The 11,244-nt window shown below is 37.1% G+C and overlaps 2 protein-coding genes across 3 annotated transcripts in view; both read right to left on the bottom strand.

The window, feature by feature from the left end:
• LOC107737546 (pleckstrin homology domain-containing family M member 2-like) overlaps positions 1 to 7,584 on the bottom strand; it is a 14,592-nt gene extending 7,008 nt beyond the window's left edge. Inside the window, exons 1-10 of one of the 2 annotated variants that reach the window (XM_016549055.1) lie at positions 7,496 to 7,584; positions 6,488 to 6,594; positions 6,282 to 6,391; positions 5,513 to 5,612; positions 5,304 to 5,391; positions 4,596 to 4,770; positions 4,113 to 4,172; positions 1,947 to 2,217; positions 566 to 1,327; positions 392 to 461 (exon numbers count right to left, since the gene is read on the bottom strand). In XM_016549055.1, coding sequence (XP_016404541.1) covers positions 392 to 461; positions 566 to 1,327; positions 1,947 to 2,217; positions 4,113 to 4,172; positions 4,596 to 4,770; positions 5,304 to 5,391; positions 5,513 to 5,612; positions 6,282 to 6,391; positions 6,488 to 6,594; positions 7,496 to 7,555 — 1,803 coding nt within the window. In that variant the 5' untranslated portion in view covers positions 7,556 to 7,584. The remainder of the gene's footprint in view (positions 1 to 391; positions 462 to 565; positions 1,328 to 1,946; positions 2,218 to 4,112; positions 4,173 to 4,595; positions 4,771 to 5,303; positions 5,392 to 5,512; positions 5,613 to 6,281; positions 6,392 to 6,487; positions 6,595 to 7,495) is intronic. The other variant, XM_016549056.1, reaches the window with a different exon arrangement.
• Positions 7,585 to 8,544: 960 nt separating this feature from the next.
• Positions 8,545 to 11,244, bottom strand: part of LOC107737669 (dolichyl-diphosphooligosaccharide--protein glycosyltransferase 48 kDa subunit-like) — a 5,613-nt gene continuing 2,913 nt past the window's right edge. The window contains exons 5-9 of the mRNA XM_016549259.1: positions 9,981 to 10,075; positions 9,807 to 9,896; positions 9,732 to 9,742; positions 9,239 to 9,345; positions 8,545 to 9,133 (exon numbers count right to left, since the gene is read on the bottom strand). Of these exons, the coding sequence (XP_016404745.1) occupies positions 8,984 to 9,133; positions 9,239 to 9,345; positions 9,732 to 9,742; positions 9,807 to 9,896; positions 9,981 to 10,075 (453 nt within the window). The 3' untranslated portion in view covers positions 8,545 to 8,983. The remainder of the gene's footprint in view (positions 9,134 to 9,238; positions 9,346 to 9,731; positions 9,743 to 9,806; positions 9,897 to 9,980; positions 10,076 to 11,244) is intronic.

The raw sequence follows: 11,244 nt of genomic DNA, 5'->3' as shown, positions 1-11,244 counted from the left end.
ACAAACTAAGACTGTCAGCCAGTGGACAAAACTGAAGCAAGAGCATTTCTTACATGTACAGTTGTGCAATTTTTTTTCCATTTCTTTTTAACAATGTCTTTAATATTTTAAAAAATAAAGAAGCAAAAAAAAAAAAAAAAAAAAAAAAAAGTACAGCATTTGTTTTGGCGCAGTAAGTGGGCTTTCAATGCTGTTAGGAATACATCAGCGATGTGGTCACTTCTGATCAGCTCTGAATGTGGTTTGAGTGATTGGGTCATAAAAATGGTACTATAAATGAGTACAATGAGTAAATAGGGGGTTGGGTATCTTGCACTAGTACGCTGCAGCATGGACACAATGTAAATACAAAGTTATCCATTCAGTGATGTTAAATCAAACAGAGTTTCACCTTAAAGAGCTGTTCTTCATTCTCCCTGAAAACATGAATCATGAGCAGCAGAAGGTGATTGTTATCCACCCTGTACAACAAACAAAAAACCAATACCTTAACCTCATAATAAATCACATATTGTGTCAACAGAGCTAGAATTCGTCACTGATTACAATCAGTTTACAATCTCACTTAAACTCTGCAGCATGGGAGTTCTGTACTGTGTGGTCTTTATCCTCCTCCTGCTGCTTTTCTTCTTCTTTACTCCGTTCCTCCTCAGCTGACGTCTCTACGGGGATGGAGGGATCCTGCCCTGCAGCTGGTGTCTCTGCTTCTCCCTCATCTTCATCGCCAACAGGAACATCCTGCGACTCGCCATTCCCTGCAGAGTCATTGTGCCCACCACACGAGGAAGCAGGGTCTGGACTCTGGGAGGTAAAGCAGTAGAAGTCCACAGGTGGCAGGGGGGCCTGCAGGAAGCTACGACTTGGGTCCGGAGGTTCACCGCCCGAGTCCTCTCGAAAGGGCCGCTGATGGGGGGGTCCATCGTGACTAGTGCAAGTTCCATCCTCTCCCTCCTCACCTTCACTCCGCTGCCAGTGCTCCCCATCCAGAGAACCGTTCAGTCTGTCCATGACGTCACGCAGGGGTTCGCCCACACTGTCCATAGAAGTGTCCGTCATTTCAGGAAGCCTCAGCCCTGCCTCCGGGTCTTCATCTTCTCCATCTGGTCTCCCATTCCTCGCAGACTCTGAGCCAAGACCATTTGGCCCCTCCAGAGGACCCCGACTGTCCATATTAATGTTATTGACTACAATGTCTCTCTCAACTACAATCTGAAGGCATTCCTCAGTGTCAGCCGTGTCTGGAGAGATGACATTCTGTTCGCTGCTCACAGAGTCTGTCGACCCTCTTCCCCGTCGTTTCTTACCAGGCCGTCTGCGCCTTGCCATTCTGTAGCACAAACCACACAGAAAAATAAATTAATCTACATAATGTTAAAACTATTTAGCATTATATTTAAGTGGAGCTGGAAGGTCAAGTGGGTCATTTCAGTGCCATTCAATCCATTAGAATACCAAATAGTATTACAAAAATCATTTTTTATTGATGGCCATTCTGATTAAATACATTTATTTGAGCAAACTACAAAATTGTAAATATACTTTATTAAATGTTTTTAATGTAAAGATGTTTTGCCAGCGACTTTGTTTTGGAGGGCTCTTAAACCATAAACTGGACTTCCTCCAGGATGCTGTAGCTGAGTAACTGCCATAAAGATAAATGGGAATGCTAACTGATGTTTTTTTCCAAGTATTACAGATTTAATTGGTTTAGACAAGCTCACACCAGTGGGTGAGCTACAAACTGACATCTCAAACTGCTCAAATGTTGCCGGTTTTTTTTTTGAAATGCTGGTGTCTACAGACTTTGAGAAGTTGACCTACAAACCGAAAGAGAAGCATTGTAACGCACACACACACAAAAAATTATACACTTCATTTCAACTAATAATGTGTGATTGATATGCTACTACAATCCTACGGCATTAGATCTAATATTCAAGACACACCTAATGACTTCCAGCTCAGTGTTGGAGATCTCAGCATCCTCTCCTGTTGTTGAAGCATGACGGCTAGCCATGTGCACTGGGGTGACGTCAGCTGAAGTGTTAGTGTCTGAGTCCTCATTGAAGGGATTGTGCCGAAACGTAGGGCTTCGTGACAGAGATGTGGTCCTGATGGTTCCTGCAGAGGCCCTCACCACAACACAGTCACTGACAACAGTCTGAGGGTCTGATCCTGAGGAGCGGGGCCCACTGACTGGATCGGTCATGTCTCCCTCTGTCAGAAAACGAGAGCAAGAAGGGAAAACTCCTTAGACATGCAGGTATTAGGAGCTCATTGTAGAAGTATTAGGCAGATACTGAATCATAACAAATGCACAGAAACATACAACAATCATAAGCAGTTTTGAAACGCACACTTAGCTTCCTAACAACTTCCATCTCATTCTTTTATGCATCTAAATGTCTGGCAAATAATCACAAACAGGGCAATCTCAATTTCCCCAAATTTGCCTCTAAATATTTGAACATCAGTTTCCATGCATTTAGTTTAGTAATGCATATCTGGAAAGAAAAAACTATTTCTATTTTTGCCACAAACCTGAGCTGCAATTATATATAAATGCATTATAAAACCCTGTAGGACAACTTTAGATTATTTAAAAACCCCATTAAATAAATAAATAAATTTGCCATTAAGAAGGTTATACCAGAGTTACACATAGTATACTAGCATTCAAAAGTCTGGGATTGGGAACATCTTGGTATGGCTGGTTTTATTTAATCAAAACAGTAATATTTTGCAATATTACTACAACTTCCTGTTTTTTATTTCAATATACTTTAAAATGTAATTTATTCCAATGATAGCAAAGTGGCCTCCAGTGTCACAGGATCCTTCAGAAGTCATTCTAATATGCTGATTTGGTGCTCAGGAAACAGTTCTTGTTAGGGATGCACCGATACCACTTTTTCCAGTACTCGCCCGATACCGATACACGAGTACGAGTACAGGAGACCAGTATCGGGCCCGATACCGGTGCATCCCTAGTTCTTGTTATTGTCAATGTTGAAAACAGTTGTGCTGCTTAACATTTTTATGGAACCCATGACACATTTTCAAGGATTCTTTGAATAGAAAGTTCAAAAGAACAAAATTTATTTTAAATAGAAACCTTCTGTAACATTGATGATTGATTCTGTAACATTGATTCTGTAACATGAATATCTTTGTCACTATTAATCAATTTAATTGTTTTGTTTGTCAATTGTTTTGAAGACAGAAGCATGTGCTTGTGCAATCGTTCTGACTATTCTGGACGTTTTTTAGAAAGAAATTGAACAATTACACATAAATGCTTCATTAAGTACTGCAAGTGTTGTTTCTGAATTAAATACATTAACTTAATCTATAAAGTTGATTCACATGACTTTTGTCAGCCCTACAAAGAATACCTTAAAGGGGTCAACGATGTAACTACAGAAGAGTCAAGTTTTAAATAGGAAATATATCGAAACTCTTTGGTCATTTTTTAGCGAGATGCTAACGATCTAATCAGATTCAATGATCTATGCTAAGCTACAGCTAAAAGTGCTACCGCCAGGCCCAGAGATCGGCCAAATAGATTCGAAAACTCAACTGTTTAACTCTAGGGGAGTTGGAAAATGAGCCTATTTTCAAAAATAGTGGCGTGTTCCTTTAATATCATTCAAGCAAAAATATGTCTATATTTTAAAGACTCCTATTTGATTATTAGTCATCATTTCATAAATATTAAGTTAGGAATATTTGCCACTGAATGTAAAGCTTTGAAAGCAACAACATGCAAACCAGCTGCCACACCACCGCAGGTGCAATGGCAGGAAAACACAATCAGACAACAAACAGCAAGTTCCAGCTGCATCAGGCACTGTGTATGTTTTAGTGTCATCCCATGCAAACCCTGCATTAGCAGAGGGTTTGGTTCTGTTTAGTCTAATACAGACCATATTCACCAGTAACCCATCTATGAACTCATCACAAGCACACTGCCTATAACAGCTTCTGTGCATGAAAAAACAAACATGCACTGAGTGAAATGGCCATGCGATGCAGGTTAGTAGGTTTGTACCGATGGATTGGATGGGGTTGCGAATGTTAGATTGGGGAGGGGGGAAATAACCATGTCCCACCTTCCCAGTCTGCACTTGTCAATGACTGCAACGCAGGGAAGATGTCACCAAAATCATAATCTAAAAAAGGAGAAATAAGATCATCAATAGGCAGGAAAGAATGATGAAGTGAATGAAAGACGAACAGAAACTGAAAGAGATATAAAGTGAATGTGAAACTTGGCATATGAGGAACTAATACATACTAGACATTGTGACATAATGAGCAGTGAAATGTGTCATTGAATGAAATAAAAAAATTGATGTGTGATCATGTAAGGTCACTGAGATTTCTGAACACTCAGTGTCCTCATCTTTTAGATAAACAATCTTTAACAAAGAATACTGTCATCTTGGTACAGAATATTCAAGTTAAATATGCCCATTTGAAAAAGAAAGGAAAAGTGAAATATATAAAAGTGTGAAAATAAGAAACAGAAGTTGGAATAGTAATAGACAGAGAAATGGAGGGGAAAAATGGTGAACTGAAGCCAAGCAGCTCACCTTCACTGGATGGGGCAATAGCGCTGTCGTCCCACTCAAGGTTAGTGGAGGTGAGGGATGTGAAAGAGTGCAGAGACAGGCTATCAGAGCTTGGCAACCTCTCCTCAAAATCCAACAGATTATGGGGTTTGTAGTATTCTGGCATGTAAGGAGCAACATCCAGATATGGCACATCCTGTCACAAATTTAAAAATTAAGGATTAGGCAGTGGAAATATTGAAATCTTCAGTTAAGGAAGATATAGAATAGTGTAAAATGTAGTAATGGAAGAGCAGTATTTTTATATTTTAAATGACTAGTTGATATAAATATATTTGGTAAGTGTATATGGCACTCAATACTCCATCTAAAACCATTTTAAATAGTTTTGCTAGTTAATTTATAATTATTATACAAACATAATTATTAATTAATGCCTTACATTGAGATACAACATGGGATATTCATACCTATTTGTTAATATTTTTTAATTAATTTGTCACAATGCAGGGCTATTTAAAATGAACTACTGAAGGCAAGATTGACTAAAAAAAACTTTTTGACCAGTCAGAGCACCTTAATGATACGCTTTCTCATCTTTGAAACAGCTTGTAAAGAGAAGTCAGTTGTTTGGCACTATGCTGTGAAACAATGTGATATGTCCTGTATAAGACACATCAGGTCTAGGACATACAATTCTAGACAGGAGAAATCAATGAAGAGTCATACCAATTCGAGGTCAAAGCGAATGAACTCCAGGCCAGAGACAAGCGTAAGAAACAGAGTGAGATGGTCATGACTGCAAACCAGTGCATTTCTGTAAAGAAGGAAACCGCTTTCACACATCACAAAAATCAGATGACTGCTCTAAGGAAGCAATTTTCTGTGGTCTGAAACCACTGAAGAACAACAACATCTATTATTTCAAAGTCACTCACTTGTAATAGTATTTCTGGAGCAGTCCTTGATTCTCTTGAAAAAGTCGGAGGTAGCTTTCTAAAGAACTTTCACTAAGTGCCAAGTAGAGCCAGGCACGACCTGTGGAACAACAACAAAGCAGTCATAGTTAACTAACTACATGAAACAAAGTCCACACAGTGCCACAATATTCAGCATCTGAATATATCTTCATATATATCTCATATATCTTCATCTAATACTTCATATTTACATTTCAAAAGTTGGAGGTCAGTAACATGTTTTAATGTTTTTGAAAGAAGTCTCTTATGCTCACCATTTGATTACAAACAGAAAACAAACAGCCACATTATGAAATACCATTACAATTTAAAATAAATGTTTTCTCTTTTAATAATCTATTTTAATTTTAAAATATAATTTATTCCTGTGATGGCAAAGCTAAATTTCATCAGCAGCCATTACTCCAGTCTTAAGTGTCACATGATCCTTCAGAAATCATTCTAATTTACTGATTTGCTGCACAAGAAACAATTCTTATTATCAATACTGAAAACAGTTGTGCGGCTTAATATTGTTGCTGAATCTGTGATACAACCTTTTCAAGATTATTCGATAAATGGAAAGTTAAAAAAATACAGCACTCATTTGAAATGGAAATTTTTGTAACATTATAAATATATTTACTTGAATATCTTACTGTCTCTAAACTTCTGAATGGTACTGTACTTTTCAACAATTATAAAGCACATCAACAAGTCATCATAGGTGGCAAAGGTTTGATCTTACTTCTGCCAAGATTGGTAGCTATGTGCTGAAGCTCATCAATCTGTCGGACGGCCTCTCGTCGTGTGAAGTGTAATACGAGTACCCAGTAACCCGATGAGATGTCCTGCAGCCTTCAAGACGTAGAGAAAAGAGAAGATCGGTAAGCCTACAAATGTCTACTTAAAAAGAGTTTCAGTTTTGAAAGGCTCTGGTGCAGTTGGTCTAACCCATAAAGCAGAGCATGATCCAGGTGTTCACACAGCCGCTGAAGAACCCGGTCGTGATTCCTGATGGCTGGCGTCTCATCCTCACAGGCGGCAAAGTAACTCTGCAACTGCGGATTAAATGTTGAAAAATGTTAAACAGCAATCACTTGGATGTGAATGAAAAATGTACGTCCTATCTGGTAAATTTCTGATGTGCACACAGCCACGACATTCCAAGCAATCGTTTTCATTCTGACCGAGCAACCTCTGATGAGAAATGCATTTTCAGAGTTCTGTGGTTCACTGATGAAGCAGAGCTTTTTGATGTGTAAGTCCATCACAAAACCATGAGAACGTACTAATGCCAAGCACCTGATTAGCTCAAATCTGAATAAGTCAAAAGATTTCAAACTAGGGTGTGCAAGCTGCTAATATTCAGAATAACGCTCAGAAAAAGACAGCTCAAGAAAGAAAGAAAGAAAGAACAAGCTTTCTGATGTTGCAAACAGCAAAGATTCAGTAAGTCACTGCAGAACAAAAAGACCATACAAAGACAGGATGTCCTGGGATGGCCCCATAAAATAAGTATTAAGCTCTGTTTGCCCTATTTATAGGATCTCATTTAATAACAGGACTTGTTTACAGGGGCATCATGTCACTGTTTGATGTGTGCATGATGCCGTAAACGGTGTTTACTTGACTCATGCCTAAAATGAGTTTTCTTTTGCATGTTATTTTATTGATAAACAGGTATTAACTACGCTACAAGTACACAATATAACCTAGAATAACTCAATATAGTGCATTGATAGTTGTCTGTCTAACCTGGTATTTGTTAAATCTTGACTTATAAGGAAACACTGGATGTTATTTCTTAAGATGTCAAGGCGTTTGTCTTCAAAGCACAGCAGGAGGAGGGAGGCCCAACTGTTTTGATAGCGTAAACCGCAAAAACCTCAAACTATCCTTGAAATTATAAACTAGAGAAGGTTGATACATACCCTCGCTGCATGTATAGAGGTTTCTTACCTTCTTGACGGAGAGAGAGATGTTTTCGAGGATCCGATCTTTGACTTTGAGTTGATCCATGTCTGACTGTGCTCTCTCTGCGGATGTCATCTGACGCGCGCTCCCGGCTCGCGCTTGTGTTCACAGGCCACGAGTTGTTTAGTGATGACGTAAATTTGTAGGCCAGCTCTGTGGTTAACATTACTCAAGGAGACTTTCAAGTTTGTTCAACAACGTAAATTATAAACAATCATAGCTCAAACTTTATTTTTGAAAAAGCTGTCTGTTTTAAGAAAACAAGTTACTAGCAAGTCGCTACGTAAGGACTACAACTGGTGTCGGTTTAATCTACGTCATTCGTCGAGAACGTACTTTCACGTCTTTGTTTTGAACGAATAAAAAAAAAACATGGTCTTGAACGTTCCTTATTGCGTTAATAAAACAAGTATTAAAAATACAACAAAAATATATAGATGAAGCGACTATTTGATGTTAAATCTACATTTAACAGTTGGCCTTCAAGAAACCTCTGTTCTAGACCTTTATCCAAGTGTATTGTCATATTGTCTGTCATAAAGCATGCAAAGATTTTTTAATCATTTGGATCACACAAAATTGAAGAAAACTGCTCTTGCATGAATGTAAAAATGATGTACACTACAGTTCAAACGTTTGGGGTCAGTAAGATAAAAATAAAATATGTATAAGTATATATTTAAATACATGTTACAGACCCAAAACTTTTGAACTGTAGTGTATATCAAAATAATGTCTAAAATGATAAGGCCTTACTATGTGTGTATATAGTGTTGATACATATATATATATATATATATATATATACACACACACAATGTAATGTGTTGGTTCTATTGTCACACATTCATACTATTTCTATCCCATGTATTCAATAACTGAAAACGCACAAATAAAAAAATAAACTTGCCCATGTAGTTTACATTTGTGAAACGAGGTTCTGTATAAACTACATTTACAACAGCTAAAACAATCATGAATAGAATCAGACACTTTCGAATTTGATGCAACTGAACAACAAAGAGGACAAAAAGTTTAGTGGTGGAACGTTAAAACTTTACTGAATTCAGGTATTTCAACCACATTTTGAGAATCCATTCCTCTTTTTACAAATGGTAGATTTCAAAACAAAAATTTTCATAGCAAGAGCCAAACCATCAGTGCATGTTGCACCATAAAACCAATTCAAGTTGCCTTTTGTACAAATAAAACATGACGTGCCCCAAATCACTTTAAATTACCAGTTGGCAAACCAGAAAACAAAAACATATCTTTTGTTAGACTACCCAACCCCCCTTCAAAAAAAAATTAAAAAATTAAAAAAACGTTGCTTTTTGTTGTAATGGCACAATTTCCAACTCACCAAAACAAGACCATACAAACATATTTCAGATCTCTATTCATGACTGCCAGAGGTCTGAAGACCATTTTTGTTTTTACATTTTCTTGCACTCCTCCTCACTGATTCTCATTTTAATCAGACTTCTCTTTTTCTCTCATATGTACAAAGACGACACTGAAAACAAAGAGTCCTGCCATCATAGAGAAGGCACTGGCATAATATGGAAAGGCAGAGGGGATGAAGCGCTCATATTGGGTATGCTGCAAGGGGCGGACAGAAACCTGTGGAATAACAGAAGAATCAGTAAATATAATCAAGAATCTGAGTAAAATCACTATGGAATTTTTGGAGCATAAGCAAGTTTTACAATGAATTCTGAATTTCACCTGGGTTGAAGAGTACAGGTGTGTGTAGCCAAGTCTGTTGTAGTCAACTTTGAACTGGAAAACTCCATACACATCTGGAAGCTTGAACTGTACACTGTATTTTCCACCTAAGCAACCAGCAGTCACGTTTTAATGGCATACATCATTATTAACATACACCACCATTCAAAAGTTTAATTTAAAGTAATTTTAAAATATTCAAAAACATTCTGTGGGTTTTCAGCAGCCATTACTCTTCAGTGTCCCAATATCTTATCCCAATATTTTTTTTTTTTTCTGAATTATTTGATTATAGAAAGAAAAGATTTTTTTATTAGAAATCTTTGGTAACATAATAAATAAAGTTGTGGCTAGTGATCGACCGATATTGATATTTTATAAACGATACCAATTATTTGCATGTTTATGTGCCCGATAACCAATATGCAGAACCGATATTTATTTACTGTTATAAAGTAAATAAATGACTGAGTAAAGTAAGTCCATGCTTCACTTTGGTTTTTCCTGCTTTCAGTCATCCAAAAAAAAAAAAAAAAAGAACATTGAAAGCTTTGAAATATTTACCTGCGTGATGGGGCGATCTGGGAAGTAGGAGTAAGAGGTGGAGGATCCTGTCAGAATATCCAGCACCAGAGAGTTATCTGGATCAGCCACCATGCTGAAAAAGCAAGGCAACTCATAATTTGTTAAACAGTACATTTTTCAAAAGAAGCACAGATCAGGGTATCAAGAGACCACTTACCCAACACCTTTGAACAGGACTGGTTTATCAGTGGGCTTGCCAACTATAGTTGGGGCTTTAAGAAGATTCTCTGGGTCTGCAACAATCAGGGTGTGCTTTAAAAAACACAAAGACAACTTAAATGCACCTGACCAAGCTTCAAACAATGATTTGAAATTATGGTGTAAATGTACAGAGAATATGTTTTAAAAACATAAGCTGTCGAATGTAAAACACAATATGGATTCAACATGAAATGGAAATTCATTTTAATTCAGGAGGTCAAGTTCATCTATTGTTATTTGCAATTATTTATAATCTTATTTACAGAGATAGCTCAGCCAAAAATGTGTTTCTTTGTTCTGTTGATCCCGAATAAAGGTTTGTTGAAGAATGTTGGTAACAAAACAGTTGCTGGTAGCCACCGACTTCATAGTATTTTTTCTATACTATGGAAGTCAATGGCTACTATGTCAATAGCAACTATTTGGTTACCAACATTCTTCAAAATATCAACAGAAGAAACAAACGCATACAGGTTTGGAACAACAACAGGGTGAATAAATTATGACCTTTTTTTATTTTTGAACTCTCTTTAAGTATTACTGGCAACAAATGAGTGTATTATATAGTTTAGAAGTATAGTATGTATGTATATATATATATATATATATATGTGCATCTCAATAAATTAGAATATTTATTTATTTAATGCCATGTCAGCATTTAAAACAATGGCTAAACAGCTAAGTAGCTATTGGTTAACAAAGCAAAACAGCCTATGTGACACCAGCCAAAAAGAGAAGTAATTTTAGAGGCAATGCAAATGTTTACATTTTGAGATTTCAAAGATATCTATCTTCTAAAAGCATCTTACTGAATGATTAATTCATGTATACGTTTCATTTTTAAAGTATTTTTGAGCTCATCATTTTTTTTTTTATTACAAACAGTTTCTGCCCCTTTAAATTCTGTCCCTTTCTTATAATCAAGGGAAAGCTCACATTCAGATCTGCATCCATCCAATCAACAACCGACAGACAGTGTTGCCAGATTGGGCGGGTTCCCGCCCAATTGGGCAGTTTTGAATTTGATTGTGCGGGTAAAAATTGGCTTGGGCGGGTGGACAAAATTTGGGCTGGTTTGGAGTCAGTTTGGCGGTTTTCAAATATATTGCATAGGCTAATTGTTTAACAAACAAGCCCAAGTATGCATACAGCCTGCATCCAATCAGTCATCACAACGTTACTACACACACACACACACACACACACACTGCAGAGGC

This window comes from Sinocyclocheilus rhinocerous, unplaced genomic scaffold, assembly GCF_001515625.1.
Source record: "Sinocyclocheilus rhinocerous isolate Xijiao unplaced genomic scaffold, SAMN03320098_v1.1 scaffold72, whole genome shotgun sequence".
Taxonomy (NCBI): Eukaryota; Metazoa; Chordata; class Actinopteri; order Cypriniformes; family Cyprinidae; genus Sinocyclocheilus; species Sinocyclocheilus rhinocerous.
Note: the sequence above shows the minus strand (reverse complement) of the source record. Positions and strands in the feature narration are given on the sequence as shown.